Source organism: Mandrillus leucophaeus, unplaced genomic scaffold, assembly GCF_000951045.1.
Source record: "Mandrillus leucophaeus isolate KB7577 unplaced genomic scaffold, Mleu.le_1.0 Scaffold554, whole genome shotgun sequence".
Classification (NCBI taxonomy): Eukaryota; Metazoa; Chordata; class Mammalia; order Primates; family Cercopithecidae; genus Mandrillus; species Mandrillus leucophaeus.
In genome coordinates this window covers 1,255,211-1,273,002 of record NW_012105964.1, presented here as the reverse complement: position 1 = coordinate 1,273,002, position 17,792 = coordinate 1,255,211, and the positions used below count along the sequence as shown (strand labels likewise).

The following is a 17,792-nucleotide window of genomic DNA, read 5'->3' as shown; positions in this document are numbered from 1 at the left end:
TTTGTTTTTGAGACAGAGTCTCACTCTGTCGCCCTGACTGGAGAGTGCAGTGGCATGATCTCAGCTCACTGCAAGCTCCACCTCCCGAGTTCAAGTGATTCTCATGCCTCAGCCTCCAAGTAGCTGGGATTACAGGTGACCACCACCATGCCAGGCTACTTTTTGTATTTTTAGTAGAGATGGGGTTTCGCCATGTTGGCCAAGCTGGTCTTGAACTCCTGACCTCAGGTAATCCGCCTACTTTGGCCTCCCAAAATTCTGGGATTACAGACATGAGCCACCGTGCCCAGTTCAGGTTTATGTATTTCTTACCTTTCTTCTTTTTTCACAATAATTTAAAAAGGTATTAAATCTTTGCTTCTGATTGAAAAATCTCCAATGTTTTATGAATAAACAATCATGGTGTGCCAGTGCCATCGTATGACACTAGTGTAGATTATAAGGATGCCAAGTGGAATGAGACATGGTCCCTGTTACGTAAATTTCCTAGGAGAAACACACTCTGATATTTTCAATAGTTAAATTCTAGAAAGGTTTTCTGGCTAAGTACATACCTTGTGTTTTCTACATCCTTTTAAAATCTAACTATTTAAAATAAAAAGACAAAAGAGTAATCTACAAAAACGTATGTATATCTCTTTTGTAACCTGTGATTTAATCAATTTAGACAACTGCCTTTGGTTAGACTTGGGTAACTAAGAATATGCAGGGAGAAGTAAATCCTGACCTAATTCTATCACTAACTAACTGCTGAAACCTTTTGCTCTCTTTCTTCTTTTGCTCCTTTCTCCCACTTTCCATAAGCCAGTCAAAGTATTCAACCTCCACATTATTCTAGCTGCAGAGACTTCTGTTCCAGATATTAATGTCTATAAAAATACTATCTCCCAGCAAAACCTTCCCTGTCTCTCAAAACTAGGAGGCATTTACCCATTCCTTTTGTATCTTCTCCCACTTAGTTGTGTGTGCCTCAGGCAGGGACTATGACTTATTTACCCTGCTATCCTTTGCAAGCAGTATAATGCATGATGCATAACAGCTACTAAGCAGTCAATAAACGTTAGCTCCATGAACTTCCCCTCCAACATTTAGCTTAATATCTCTACATGCTAAATGCTGAATCTGTACTGATTGGCTGATATAAACTCTTAATTTGCCAGTCATTAGAGGAAAAGCATTACTATCAAGTAATGCTTTACTATCAAGCATTACTATCAAGTAATGCACCACTACTGTTTAGGCTATTATGTCTTCAAACTATTCTAGCAAAATTCAGGCTATGCAACAAGCAGAAGTAAACATTAATGAGCCAGTGCACTTATGATACCAAAGCATTCCTCAGCCAACTGTCTTTTACTCCCTGCTATAATCATTCAGTTAATATTTGCCAACCAATGAATTGAATAATGATGCATCATAAACAGTCTGATGACAGTACCAATTGTAAAGATAAGAAAGGACATGTGCTTATGTTCAGAAAACAACCTGGCAAAGGCAGCATAGTAGAGGGGATTCAACTGGGGCTGAACTCAGGGTGCCTGATTATCTTGGCTAGTTCGCTATTCCACAAGTGTAAAGAAACCTATGATGCTCATCCACCCTAGTGGAAAAGCATCTTTCCTACTGAAATTACCTTCCAGCTGCATAATGTCTGAACTATAGGGCTCTAAAAAGAGATTTCAACCCTTTGGTAAAGACTCCCTGAACACCTGCTGTAACTCAGGTTCCATACTAAATAACAAAAGAATAAGACCTCAGACACTCACAGTCTAGTCTCAATGCCGGCAAACATTTTCTGTAAAGAGCCAGATAGTAAATGTTTTAGGCTGTGTGGTCCATACAGCCTCTGTGACAATCACTTTTGCAAGGAGAGCAAAAACAGCATTAGAAAATATGTACACTATTAAATATGGCTGTGTTTGGGTTGTAGTCTGCTTTATATACAAAATCAGGCAACTGACTGAATTTGGCCTACAGGGCATAGTTTGCCAACTCTTGGTATTCAGGTACATTTTTTTAAATTGCAAAAGAGTGAGCTGTGTGTTAATGAAAGCTTCCCCTTGGATTTGTATAACATTTCATAATTTATGAAGCTATTTCATATATATTAGCTCAAAATTTAATCCCTCATACCAACCCTTTAAAATAGGTAGGTCTTATTATCTTCATTTTATAAATAAGAAAACTAAAGTTCAAATAAATTAATTTCCTTAAGTCATCATACAGGTCGAGATGGAGCTAAGATTTGAGCTTCCACCTTACAGGCACAGACTACTAAGTGCTCACCAAAACTTACTTCCTCTTCCTCCAGGGCACACAGCCAGACTGCATTTTCCAGACTCCCTTGCAGTTGGGTGTGGCCATGTGATTAGGTTCTGGTCAGTGGAATTTGGGCTTTGCCCTTTAAAAGTTCCTCATAAAAATTGGCTAACATGATCCTCTGCTTTCTTTTCTCCTTCCATTTGGCCAGAAGGAGGTACTCCTAGGGTAATCTTTTGGGTGACATGTTGACAACAGCAGAACCACAAGACAGAAGCAACCTGGGCCCCTGAATCACCTCTTGGAAGAGAGTCACTCAAGCAGAAACACTTGTATTAGGCTGGTAAAGCAGTAAGAAATGTGTATGAAGCCACTGACAGAGAGAGCTTTATCTGCATATTACTTTAGCTAATAGAGTCTGCACCCAGGTCCAATGTTGTTTGCATTCAACTATAGCCGAGATGCAAAGGATGACTTTACCAGGCCAACGAGACAGAAGAGATCATATTTCAGACAAGGGACATTCAGGCAAAGCAAAGAGTGCTTTCAAGAAAGAAGAAATTGTTCTAAATGGTTACATAGTAAACCAGCAAGACAGTGGAAGGAGAGGCAGCAAAGATAAGCACTGGGAAAGACCTGTGTCAACACCACAGTAAAAGGACTAGGAGAGAACAAGAGACAGCAATTAGATCTGCCTTTAGCACACTCAATCTAAGGAAGAAGAGGTTGGAGGCAGGGAGACCGCCTCTAGAGTCTGATTAGCACTGGCCTCATCAGAGCAGAGCTGTGAGCCAGCAAAATATTTTCTTTATGTACCCTGATTTTTAAATAAATCTGATTTTTTCTAATTATAAATGTAATATATCCTAATCACAAATGTATAAAGAAGTATGAAGAAGAAAATAAATCACAAATAATCTCATACTCAAAGATAACCAGTATTATTATTTCAGAGCATAAACTTCTGAGCTTCTTTTACCTTTCTCTTTAGCAGATATGTTTAGGCATGAAGAAAAATGGAAATATAATATTTTCCATTAACTACAACCATCAGCATCTTCTCATGTCAATCACCATAGATATTCACATCACTATTAGTAGCCTTGTGCACATGGTATAGATATGCTATTATTTTTTTAAATCAATTGTCTACTAGTATATACTTAGACTGCTCCCTTTTTCTTGCTATTACAAAAACTATGCAATAAACTTTCTTATACATATATCTTTGTGCAAATGTACAAGTAATTTGACAGGACTAATTTCTGAGACAAAGAGTTTTTCTACTGTCAAATTGCCCTCCAGGGAGATGGTACTAATTCAGATTCCCACTAGTGGTGTATAAAAGTGCCAATTTTCTCACACCTTTGGTGACACTGGATGTTATCTTTTTTTTTCTTTTAATTCTTTGGCAATCTTGTAAGGCAACAACATATATATCTATCTCATTCTCTTAATTTTTGAAAACACAGTTATTCAATTTTTTAGTTCTCTTCTTTGTATTTTAAAATATTATCTCTGTTCTATAGATGATCCTAAACATATATTTATTATCTTTAAAGTTACAGTGTGCCTAATTTATACAACTGGGCTAAGTGAATAGAAGCAGAGTCACTTTTGGATTTGAAAGACTTAGTGTGGAAGAAGTAAACACAAATAATCAGATATTCATTCTCCTCAAGGGGTATCAAGGATGGTGAGTGAACTAGCATTGTGAGAATTTAGTAGATAATCTATTTCTGCATTTATGTGCTCTAAATAACAAGCCATATACTTATTAAAATTAGCTAAGGATTTGTTTAAGTTATTGCTTCCTTGGTGTTTTTCACACCTTTATCATATGCTTGACTTATCTTTGGTTTTGGTTATATACTAGCTAGGGCAAAGGGTAAATATACATGGAAGCTTAGAGAAAAAATGCAATTCGAAAACCGATATAGGTTGTCAAACCTGAGAAAAAGGAAAGGATGAGACACAGATGAGGAGTGTGTGTGTGTGTGTGTGTGTCTGTGTGTGTAGACAGATAGTAAAACAAGCAGGCATGTATTATTAGGAGATGTATTTCAAGGTAACATTTATTAAAGGCCTATGTACCAAGCACTGGACAAGACTTGTTATCCACATTATTTCATCTTATCCTCACAACTTTTTGAAGTATACAGAATCCATATTTTTAAAATGATGTCCAAAATCCATATTTTTAAATTGTGTGCCAGAGAAATTGACCAAGGGATTAGCCAAACGCTCAGCCACTATTAGAACTTTAGCTTGTCTTTTGCTATAATTTTATTCCAAATTCCATACTCTCCCCCACTGTACACTAAAAAAAATTCTGGATTAGAATTTCCAGTGCTCTCCCTGACACCAATGTTCCTCTTCTCCCATGTAGGGGTACAAAGAAACAAATAAATGATAAAGTAAAAAGGGGAATGGGTTGCATGTGAGAATGAGGGATAGTCCCGGCAACTTTAATAAAGGAATAAGAAAATAAATTATCTATTGAGTATATGAGAAATTAAATTGAAGGGAATGTAACCTTAGAATAGAGTCAGAAAAGTCAGGAATAAATAAGTTCAGGATAAAGAAGTAGCACAATAAAATAATGGCATGAAAAAATATACATATTTGTAAAATGAAAATATTTCTAAAATGGAAAATAATAACTAGAAACCACATAATTATAAAACTGGCTCAACTGAGAAATATTATGTCCAGCCCCTTAATCTTAACCTGCTGTTAGAGGAACACTTTCTCCATTGTGTTAATATTCTTAACAATCACACGCCAACTTCCCCACCACTTTTTAAATGCAGTAACCAAAACTGAACCCTGTCATCAAACAAGAGTCACATTGGCTGAGCACAGTGGCACATGCCTGTAATCCCAGCACTTTGGGAGGCTGAGGCGGGTAGATCACCTGAGGTCAAGAGTTCAAGACCAGCCTGGCCAACATGGCAAAACCCCATCTCTACCTAAAAAAAAAAATAGCGAGGCGTGGTGGTGTGTGCCTGTAATCCCAGCTACTCAGGAGGCTAAGGCAGGATAATTGCTTGAACCCAGGAGGTGAAGGTTGCAGTGAGCCACACCACTGCACTCCAGCCCAGGCAACAGAGCAAGACTCCAGCTCAAAAAAAAAAGAGTCACATCACCCAGCAAATACAAAGAGAATGCTAGTCAGGAACTGCTAACACTATTTGCACTAACAATCAACAAGTTGAGAACTTTCATCAGTTTGTTGCTCTCTGTGAACCTCTTTGGGGCTTCTGCCAGGCCTGCCAATATTTGCTTCACTTTGCTTTTTTTCTTTTCTTAATAACACTTATCTGAGCTTAGAACAAGAAAAATCACTGGACTTCGAAAGATCCCCTAGCCCAACACAACGGGTAGACAACTAACTCCAAGGTCTGGCAGCTAATAAAGGTCAGAGACATACAATCAACCCACTGATTCTTATCTTTGTGGGCATGCATGGGGTTTCGTAAACCAAATACATTCTAAATTGTATTTCTATATAAAAAATAAGATGAATTGAGAAAACTGGGGAAACGATGTCTGAAAACAGAAAGGACAACTGTGGAGAGATTACAACAAATAGGAGAGGGTGAGTGTTCAGAGGGGAAAATAAGAAACATGAGCCTAGACTCAGGGCAGTGGTTCACACCTGTAATCCCAGCACTTTGGGAGGCCGAGGCGGGCGCATTACCTGAGGTCGGGAGTTCAAGACCAGCCTGGCCAACATGGTGAAACCCTGTCTTTACTAAAAATAAAAAAATTTGCAGGGTGTGGTGGCACACGCCTGTAATTCCAGCTACTTAGGAGGCTGAGCAGGAGAATTGCCTGAGCTCAGTAGACAGAGGTTGCAGTGAGCCGAGATCACGCCACTGCACTCCTGCCTGGACCTCAGAGAAAGATTCTGTCTAAAAGAAAAAGAAAAAAAAGAAAAGGTGAGACCAAAGAGCAGAATGAGATGGCTTCATTCTTCATCCATTGTATTCTTCCTTTGTCCCCTTGTGCATAACTGGGGACTGTTTACGTGTGTGTGCATGTATATACTACATGCACTGACACCTCTGGAAAGACGCAAATCCACATGCCAAAATATCAATCATGGTTATGCCCGAGGATTGGGCATAGCCACTTGCTTTCATCCACCACTTCTTCAGGAAAAAAAAGGCATACATTTGTGGTCAAAAACAGTAAGTAGTAGTGAGAGAATATGAAATAAGTTGAGAATGACTATACACAAACATTAAATAGAGGACTGGCTAAGACTTTTTTTAAATAAAGTAAGAATTAAGTAGCAAATAAAAAACTTGAAGGCCAGGCACGATGGCTTATGCCTGTAATCCCGGCATTCTGGGAGGCTAATGCAGGAAGATCACTTCAAGCCAGCAGTTCAAAACCAGCATGGGCAACATAGTGAGACCCCATTTCTACAAAAAGTACAAAAATTAGCCAGACATGGGGGCATGCATCTGTAATGCCAGCTACCCAAGAGCTGAGGTGAGAGGTTCATTTGAGCCCAGGAGGTCAAGGCTACATTGAGCCAAGACTGTGCCACTGTACTCTAGCTTGGACAACAAAATTTGTATGTTCTTATTCTCTCATTTTCTTAGTTGATTTTCTGGCCTTTCATTTTTAAAACCATCAGTGAGAACATGAGAAAATAAATTAGTAAATAAAAGGAATACAAAAATGAGACAATAAGGAAGGTATAATATCATTAAAATTAAGATTAAAACCTCAAAATCAGCAGAATACTCATGATCTGAGAGGCACCTGTTTACTAAGTCCAACTGAAGACCTGCCTCCTGTTCATACCGTTCATATTTCAACAAGTAGAAATAGGAAGGTGGAGATATGAAATGGCTCACACGAGGTATAGTCCTCATTCTCTTTTGTTAACCACATAAAAGTTTCATTTCTTTATGAGACCTACATCAATGGCGTAACTCCTTTCTGTTTACATGCGTGTGTGCATGTATGTACTAGACGTACCAACACCTCTGGAGAAATGCAAATCCACATGACAAAATATCAACGATGGTTATGTCCAAGGAGTGGGAAAGGCAAGGAGAAAGTTCATTTTAGCATTTGATATAAATCAAGATTGCTTGTTTTTTTAAACCAGTCCTTGGGTATAACCTTAGACATTCCAAATAAAACAAAGAAAAAAGATTATAAAGGGCAAATGATGAACTTAGACATAAAGATGAAATGCAAAGAGAAATTATAAAAGAGGAATGAAATTGTCCTTTAAAGCTGCCTTTTATTTCATCTCTTCTTTTCTCATTTGGTTTTATTTCACCATCCTGAGTTAATCCATAAATGCAATGTAATTCCAATCAAAACCTCAACTAAGTGATTTCTGGAACTAGACAGGAAGTTCTAAAAGTTATCTGGGGGAAGAGGGTTGCCTCAGAGCCCTGCTTGTATATTTTCTCAAGTTTTATCTTTATACACCCTCCCTGGTAAAACTGAAAATACTCACATGGATTTTAAAGAAAAGCAAGAAGCAAGAGGTCACTGGATGAGACAAAAACCTTATGTAACACTCATCTACAACCATGACTTATTCTTTAAACAGATCGATAGAGACAATCATTCACCTTTCTTCAGAGAGACAGCTGAAGTAACTCTAGCTCACTCATGGTAGCTTCTGTTTGCTGACAAGTAATTAGAGACAGTTACAGATCATTTGTCAAAACTTCAATGGGTAGGGTTCATGGCCCTGATCTGAACCAATCTCTCAAGCAGATGACAACGACCCTTTCCCTTGGGCTGTGTAATCTATCTTTCATAGCACTTCTAGACTCTTTTCCCCAAAATACCACTTTTACATCACACATGTACCCCAAAACTTACCATCTTCTCCCCTTGCTCTTTAGATCCAGCCCAAACTCCTCAGGGAGATATTAAAAACCTGGCTAACCATTCTTCCCCCACTGCTTCCCTGTGCCAAACCCTATGTAACCTACCATACTGTTCCCCTTTCCATTTCGCACTCAGGAAGTACGTATTTGCAGGCCCATTCATTCCAAGGAACATCAGGCCAACCTGTCGGCTGGGGAAAGGCAAATGCACAAAGGAGGAGATGTTAAACTGAGATGTTTTCATACAAGCAGAGAACCTTTTACAAAAACAAGCAATCGATTGCTTCCTGCCTATGTATCTTACCACCTCTAACAAAGTAATAACATTTCTAAGAGAGAGAACAGAGCTGCAAGTCCAGGTTCCAAAGTCAGCCAGCAGGATTCAAATGTCAGCTCTACCAGTTACAGCTGACCTAGAGCAAGTTCTTTTCTCTCTATGCACCTCAGATTCCTTGCCTTTAAAATGAAGATAACTATATGCACTTCATAGAGTTATGATGAAGATGGCTAGTTGTCAAAATTAGTGTTAGGTACTCGATTTTTTTCTAATGAATTTGATCCCGTCATTTGCTATAGAAAACTCTAGAATCTGTCCTTTTCCTCTGATGCTATGTTCCGAAGCAGTAACCCTAATTGAAATAACTTAGGTGGTTACTTTGCTCTGATGAGCATTTATATAGTCACAATAATGTAAATGTAAGTAGTCACAGTAATGTGAATCTTGTTTATTGATATTAAACTTTGAAGTCAATCTATGATCAAAACATAGGAGGAGTAATTATGAGTACAGAAAAAGAATGAAAAAATGATTATACTAAGAGAAGTTAGGAGGGATAAAAGAGGCAAAGGTTTGGCAAAGGGAGAGTGATGGTCACTAGGTAGAGTAAGTAGTCCAGCTGGCAGAGCAGGAAACCAAAATGTAAGTGAATTGTTAAAGATACGGGGATAACCAATAGGGTAACCAAAGAGGACATGGGGCAATATAAGTGAGCTACTTCTCATCTATCATAGAAGAAAATCAATAATTAATATCAAAAGTTGAGAAATCAATAAGTGGCAGTGTAAGTGCATCAGTTAGAGATATAAAAGTAACACTAAAACCCTACAAAAAGGAAAGTAAAAGAGTTAAAAGTAATTTATTTGGAAAGAGGCAAAGAGGGCTGAGGAAAAAAACTATGTTTTTTGTTAATAGTTCTATAATACTGTGTTTAAATTTTTCAACTTTTTAAATTAAGAAGGTGTAATCGAAAAAGAGTCTATTCACAATACCAACTAAAATCATAAAAATAAACCTACCAAGAAATGTGAACAACCTATATGAAGAAAGCTCTAAATCTTGACTGATGTAAGAGAAGGACCTAAGAGAAAACCTAAAATATGATGAATCCTACTATGTTCCTGAAAGGAGGAATCAATGACTTAAAGTTGGCAGTTCTCTTGAGTTAATCTATAAATGCAATGTAATTTCAACTAAAACCACAACTAAGTGACTTCTGGAGCTAGACAGGCAGTTCTAACATTTATCTGGAATAACAATACATGAAAAGAGCCAAAAATTTTTGACTGAGAACAATAAGGGAGAACTTGCCCTCACAGATAGTTCAGAAACAAACTAACAGCTCTGTAGAACAGACTAAAGCACACAGCATTATGGGTATCACCTTCTTCATTAAATAGGGAAACAGCTATATTCCACAACGTGAAACACCAGGAAATGGCCACAGACCTTCCTGCCCTAATGTTATATTTGGACTGATTATGCAAGCAATATGACAACATTCAAACCAAATTCCTGCAACCTAGGAAAGGTTGAGGAGGGGTTCTCTAACTTCTTGGAGAAATGATTTTTTGTTTGCCATAAAAGAACAGGATACTCATAATTAGGCACCATTTTGTCTAGTGGACAAGAGGTCATGACCCCAGTAAGGACAGAAATGTTAAATTTCTTATCAGGCAATGACTTTCTTGTAACTAGTTTATCCCAAATACAAGGCAGTGACTGAATTAACAAGTGTATGCAGAAAAAGCAGCAGTTACGAATTCTACAGCAGCTTTGATCAGTGGCAAAGGACACTAATGTGGACTTGAGAGTCTAATGTTTTCTTATGAAGGACCATCTTAGCTAAGAAACGTGAATAGAGACCATTGTTTCCTCAACTATTTACTGCAACAGCTTTCTGGTCTCCAGTGCTCCAGCCTCACCCGTTCCACCACCAGTCTCCAAACTGTTGTCAGAGAGATCTTTCTAAAACTCAAATCTGATTAATCTCTCCCCAGCTTAAAACTTTCTGCTTTTTTTTTTTTTTTTTTTTGTAATAATGTCTAAATGTCTTAACCTGGATTACCAGGTCCTTATTATAACACCTGGTGCTTGCTACTCCTTCAGCTTCAACCCTTGCTTATCCACCTGACATCATCCTCATCATATTTCAAGGCTCAGTTCAAATGTCACCTCCAGAAATCCTTTGCTGACTTCTCCATACTCAGGTACCACTGGAATGTTCCTCTATTACAGTATTACTGTTATTACAGTAATATAAGCATGTTTGTGCACTATACCAGAAGTTACTAGAAGAGAGGTAAGTTCTTTTATTCATCTTCATATCCCCAGCCAGCACCTTGTAGATAAAGCACTCAGTCTATCTCTATTAACTGTACCCATTAATGATTAACAGTTGAGAATTCCACAAGAAGCTCTTGATTTTCCTTCCCTAAAAAAAAAAAAAAATCAGCCTTGTACAAAGGATTCAAATGACATAGCATGAGCAAAATCACAAATATCTAAATGTAGCAACTTCTAAAAGAAAAAAAAATCTGTACGATTGAGAAGGGTAGGTACAGTTCTCATGATATGGGAATTGGATGGCTCAATTCCAGCCATAGATCTGTTCCACATCTTCGAGAAAATTATGCAGCCTCCCTAGGACTATTTTTTCTTCTTATAAAAGAATGAGATTGCTATGGTTTATTCCTGCTCTAGAAATCCAGGACTCGCTCTTATGATGACATCTGCCCTTCCATCAGGCATTCGTACACAGCATGCACACTGCTGGCATGTAGGCTATACTAGACCATGGGGGAAATTAGTAGCAGATGGTACCAAAGTTCTAGGTCAAAGTCATCCCAGAACAACTACAATTTCTTTTCATTAAAGTATATGAAATATACATTATCCTTATTTGTACAACTATACCATCTTACATTTCTGTGGTCCTTTTTTATCTTTCAAACGTTTTCAGAGACCAGCAATTCTTACAACAACCTCGTGACATAAGCAAGAAAGTAGTATTACCTCTTGTTACTAAAAAGGAAATCGAGGCTCAGAGACATAACAAGATTATAAAAACACCTTCCTTACATGTCTCAAGCTTGCTCCTGCTTCTGGTTTTATGTTGCAATTCAGGTCCCTACATCTTCTCAGTGTTGTTCAGAATCACTGAGATGAGGTTTAGTACATTACATGAAATTCTAAGGGAAACAACAATAACAATAATTTCCTAATTATATACATAAATACAAATCATAGGAGCAAACATGGGCTTTATACTTCATGGTCTTCCTGCCTCTGAATAAACATTCCTCAACTTTGTACTCCAGTCAATTGAAGCCACTCCTCTAATGTTACTGTTTAACAATGCAACTCAGATTTCATGATGTTTCAGAATCTATCAGTTTCACACACTCAGATGTAGAGTTGATCTGCATAATTTAAGATGTTCCTCTTAAAATTGATCTGGAAATCAGAAGAAAGATTTTTTTGAAAAATAGTCTTGCTACCAACTGAAATGATTTTAATACCAAGATGGCCAGTCAGTAATGAAAATTTTTCATTCAGCAGAACAAAATCACTAAAATAAATAATAGAAAATCTATTAATAAAATATGAAATATTTGCTCATTGAAAAATATCTGGTAAGGCATCTGTATGTGAAAACATCTACCTTGAAACAATACACCTTACATTCATCAACTTTAAAAGCTTGTATGACTAGAAAAATTATTTCAAATTTCCTAAGAATTAAAGCTCTATTTTAAATTTAAAGATCATCTTATGTGGTTAAAGTAATAGAAGTCACTTTCATCATTACTTCCATAATGTGTAAAGCAAGATGACCCTGATAGTATGCTGTGCAGTTCAATTTACTCCTACATTCTGCATATATAAGAGTTTCCAAACATATTATAAGACAAAACTCTAAATGGAAATTCTTCTGACAAACTGCATATCAAGTGAGCCAAATCCTTCCCTATTTCTGCATAAAAGCTTCTTCCCATGCTTAGAAAACTCAGGTATACTCAAGAAAATCTCAACCATGGTACAATTCGTATTTCGAATAAAAAGCAAACATTGATGCTGGTACTAGGAACATGGCACATTAAAGTTGATACCGTAAACTAGCAACAATATCCAGACAGGCTTTCAGATCAGCATTGATGTGATAAAGTTACATTTGAGTAGACGCATATGAATAATCTGAAATGACAGACAAATTTCAGTTTGAAGGTAACTTTAGAAGACATTTCTTGACATGTCATTTATTCTGTCTGACCAGGAAGGAATAATTCTTACAATTCAAGAACAGTCTCCATAGATTTTCAATTTCTGATCTCCTAACTCATACTTTAAGATGTTTCTCTCATGCTCCTGGAGCTGACAGACAGGCTCTAAGAACATGATACATGGATCCTGCCTCCATTTTATCTGTGCTGAATACTTCTGCCATTCTATTTTATAGAGCTAATTATTTTTACTATCCCTGACTAGCTTGAATTGATATAAATTGGGAATCATTCTCTCCAGATTATTGTAGAAAGTTAAAATATAGCTTTATTCATCACTATTCAAACTGAACAAGACTTGACAATGTTTCAATTAAAACCTACTGTTTATAAATGTCAGACAAATTAAATTTTTAAGCATGTCTGTATCCTGACTTACAACCTAAGAATACAAATTATTTTCTCACTGACCATTTTAATATAATGATATACTTTCAGTTTGTCAGCATGCAAATTCTACTCTTATAAAAGTCTACATTTATAAGAAAAAAACACTTCTACCTAATCAAAAATACTTTGTTACCTCATTTCATACTGAAATATAATAAATATGTTCTGAAGAATTCAAATAAATATTTAACTTAACTAAACATGAAATAAAATAAATGTTTACCATCTTTTACTAGGACTATTACACTTACCTTAAAATTAATAGTATGAATCTTACCTTTTTCTGGACTTAAGTTTTTATACACTTCAAGGTCTGCCATTAAATTTAATAGTCTTACACATTATTGGCAAGAGCAGTAAAATTTCTCTCTAAAGGCAAAGCCTTTTCCTGATACACATCTCCAAAAAGGGTGGGAAAAAAAAGGCAAAGAAATCCTTAGCAGCCCCCAGAACTTGGCTCATGCTGCCCTTTATGGCATGATGAGATCTTCACAATTCAGGCTTTACAGTGTGGAGAAAATAAATCCATGAGATATGATTATAGAACTTTGTCCCAAAGTGAAAAGCACAGCCAGATAAGCACACTGGAAGCATCTGCTCCGGGCTGCCGCTATTGTGGGAATGCAGGCGCTGTGGCTACTTTGGGTATGAGACATGCATGCTTCGTGCGGCCGCGTTAAAGCCCTCAAGGCATTATGCACATTTAATGTCTGGGAAGTGTAGGTCTTTAGCCATCAAAGAAACCCTCCTCACCTTCAGAGGTCATTGAGAAACACTGATTACCGTGGGAGTGACGCAGACTGAATACAGAAAATGATCATGCACACACAGAGACACAGAAGCACACACACAGACACACACACACTCTCGGAAGCAAACATCACTCCATCGGAGGCAAACACAATCCATTAAGAAATAAGCTATGACTGCCCTATAGACTACTTTTGTGCCAGTCAGGTTAAGCGCATATTCAAAGCATTGAGGGTTTTCCTTGCTTTTTTTGTCCTGATTTTGTTCATACACAAACATAGCAATGATCACTGAAAAGACTGGAATGTTTCCAACTCAGAAGGAATGAGGTTACAGTTTCAAAACACTAGGTGAAGGCTATTTCTTAGGTTAAAAAAAAAAAATCACATCCCTGTGGACGTGGACAAGGTAAACAGCATGAATGGGTCTAAAAAAGTCAGTTTTTAGTGAATGAAACCGCGCAATGTTATAGTGCAATTTTCCCTAAAGTCTATGTAAGCATTATTTGCAACTTTATTCAACTTCTTTGAAGAGATAGGTAGACAAACATACACATAAGCAGGTATATTTCATAAGCAATTTACGGTAGTCTTGCCTTTAAGCATTGTAACTAAGCCTCTCATCCTGAGTATTAACTCTCTTACTCCAGCATTCCCTTTCTAACATCGACCCTATTGCCATTTTCTTCTCCCAGCTTTAGCTGTCCCTCCCCCACCTGTGGCCCTTAGGACTCCCAGCATCTCCCATTCTGTATATACCAGTGTCAGGCCCTTTAGGCAATTCCCACCAGGGCCACCCAGCCTAGATTGCTAACTCACTCCTCGATTCCAAGGTGCCAAGCTCTATCCCAGATCCAATTCACCTGTTTCCCATTTTGCGCATCCCCTGCCCCAAATTGCAAACCACACTATTTACTTTTAAATACTCTAGAGAGACTTGGATTTCAAAGGTATATGTGGGCACACACAATTAAATACATGATAAGAATATCCTTCTTGCAAGACTGAATCTGACACACATACATACATGACTGTACAAAATAGCCATTAAGAGTTTAGGAGCCTCTCTGCCTGGGTTCAAAGACTGACTCTGCCACCAACTAGCTGAGTGACTTTGGGCAATTTACTTAAATTCTCTGCTCCTCCATTTCCTTATTTGTACAGTGGGCATAATAATAGTTTCTACTTCAAAATGTTATTGCAGTAATTAATTTAATACACATAAAATGCTTAGAATCACAATTATATATTATTATTGTTTTACTATTATTAGTCTTGAAGTTATTTACATCAGCCCAGACAAGGAGTGGACTTCATTGCTTAATCTGAATTAATCAGTGGTCCGAACACAAGATGGCACCCCAAAATGTGAGATATCTCAGAAATACCCATTCCTGCTAAATACTCCAAGTATTTAATACTCCCAGATAATTTTATACAAAAAGACAATGGTGTTTTCTTAACACAAAATTAGTAACACCAAATAATGAATGTCTCGTTCCTTTGGCTGCCCAGAACCAAAGATGCCCAAAAAGCAAGAGGCATCTTGGGTTTATCTGTCACTCAGTCCTGAAAAGAGGTGAAGAGCAAAGTACTCCCGGCTGCCAAGAAGGTTTGGAAAGCCTTCCTTCCAAAGATCCCCCCTCCCCACTCCAATCTGGGGTCAAGAAAGAGGAAGGGGACAAACTTTTTATGTGCTCCCTTTACCTACCGGGAGTCTTGGTCATAATAAGTTCTTCATCCCTCGCACCTCTTGCTCCTGAAGCCCCAGGCTCCTCCCTGAAAAGACTGACATGCAGAATTGGATATGGAGCCCAACCACACAAGCACATGGCAGGTTTATCCTGAGTGGCTCTGGGGCACCTTTGACGGCCAAGCCACTCACCCAGGGGAGCACATAGCAGCTTCATAGGGCAGGGGGGAAAGCTTTTAAAAAGCAATTATGGCCCATAAGTGTCTGTCTGACCACCAAGGAGCACTCGCAGATTTTTGAGAGCCTAGAAATATCTACTCCTTATTAAATATCCAACTCTTCAGCAGTAGCAAATAACCTCCTATGCAGCTCATTCAGAAGAATCATAAAACTTATAAACACCTATCCTGAGGTTGACAGAGACACTGAATGAATAACCATAGCTCTGAAATCACTCCCCTGTATTCTCCCAACAGAAGGTTATGTACAGTATCAAAGCTAGGCCAACAGACTCTGGGGGCAATGGTGCTTCCTCTGATGGATCACCTCAACAATCCTACAGCCTTAGAATCTTTCACTTCTTAACTGGCACCCTTATTTGGAAAGTTTGGGCCTTTTCCAGATTCATTCTAGCACCGTACTTGGCATACAGTGGTTATCTTGTAGACCCTCGTCAACTTTCTCCATTTTTAATCATTAGACCTAACATGGAATTACCTTCAACAATCAGGTGAAAAATAAAAAACAATATTTCTGAGTTCAACTTCTAAATTTACAGTCAGTGAAGGACTTTACACTTCATCTGACAGCATTTCCCTCATCTTTCACACCTGAGTTCTACTTCTGATTTCTTAAAGAAACATCATGGCCGGGTGCGGTGGCTCAAGCCTGTAATCCTAGCACTTTGGGAGGGCGAGGTGGGCGGATCACGAGGTCAGGAAATGGAGACCATCCTGGCGAACACGGTGAAACCCCGTCTCTACTAAAAAATACAAAAAACTAGCCTGGCGAGGTGGCGGGCACCTGTAGTCCCAGCTACTCGGGAGGCTGAGGCAGGAGAATGGCGTGAACTCGGGGGGCGGAGCTTGCAGTGAGCTGAGATCGGGCCACTGCACTCCAGCCTGGGCGACAGAGCGAGACTCCGTCTCAAAAAAAAAAAAGAAACATCATAAAGTAATAGGTAAAAGCAATGGTTTCCATGGAAGATGGAGAAAGATGTAAGTCCCAGCCTTTTCCTTTACTCACTGCCTGGCCTTGGGTCAGTTATGGGTAGGGTTGTCAGATAAAACAAGACACCCAGTTAAATTCGGATTTCAGAGAAACACCAAATAATTTTCAGTTAAGTATGTCCCATGCCATACTGCATTTTTTCTTGCTAAATATTTTCTGTATGTTTTTTCCTGTATTTTTACTTGCTGTAATATTCCTGTATTTCTTTTTGCTAAATCTGACAACACCAAATGGGAGTCGGCGGGGCTGGTGCTCTCTAAACCTCTAAGCCTAAATATCCTCCTCTGGTGATGGCAGGGCCTGCCTCACAGGGTATTGCTGAAGAGTAAATGAGTGGTAGAGGCCAAGGGCCTAGCCCCAGTGACTGGAAAAATAAATACTCCATAAATAGAAGCTAATGCAGTAAGTGAATGGCCACGCCAATCACTAGCTTGATATAACTTCATTTAACCAAGTCTCATGTTTAAAATGTTCTACACAACACTTTCGCCACACCCCAACCTCACCAGTCATATAATTCTAAACTGAGATGAACTCGGAGTGAAAACATGGAGCATATCTGCCCTTAGGGCTCACAAGTCCAATCAGAAAACCTACTGACACAAACCTAGAAACCATGTCACTTAATGAAACATTATTACAAAAGCTACCATTTACCAGACACCACTATGCAAACATTATCTTCCCTAATCTTCAGGAAAATTCTGCAAGGAGATATATTAGTATCCATATTTTAAAGGTAAGAAAACTGAGATTCAAGTCTGACAAGAAGTCCAAGATCACACAGCTGTGATGAACCAGAATTCAAACCCAAGCTGACTCCAGATTTGGGCCCTTTCCCCTGGCTCTGTGCTTTAGGTCCTGGAAACCATCTGTAAGGTTTTAGGCCTGATATTGAAATGCCTCATGTTTTTTTCCCAGCTAGAAAATATTCCCATACAATTCCAGAAGCTGTTAGTGTCTCTGGCATAGAAACACACAAATGCTTTAAAAAAAATAAAAATAAAAAATACTCGGCCGGGCACGGTGGCTCATGCC

At 38.2% G+C, this 17,792-nt stretch overlaps 1 protein-coding gene across 3 annotated transcripts in view; it reads right to left on the bottom strand.

Moving 5' to 3' along the window:
* Window positions 1–17,792, bottom strand: part of PLCH1 (phospholipase C, eta 1) — a 254,831-nt gene that overhangs the window by 172,237 nt on the left and 64,802 nt on the right. For 2 of the 3 annotated variants that reach the window (XM_011998059.1, XM_011998058.1), the window contains exon 1: window positions 13,360–13,779. The exons of the other annotated variant lie outside the window; for it this stretch is intronic. In XM_011998059.1, the coding sequence (XP_011853449.1) occupies window positions 13,360–13,402 (43 nt within the window). In that variant the 5' untranslated portion in view covers window positions 13,403–13,779. Of the gene's footprint in view, window positions 1–13,359; window positions 13,780–17,792 lie in introns of those variants that run through there. 3 annotated transcript variants of the gene reach the window in all.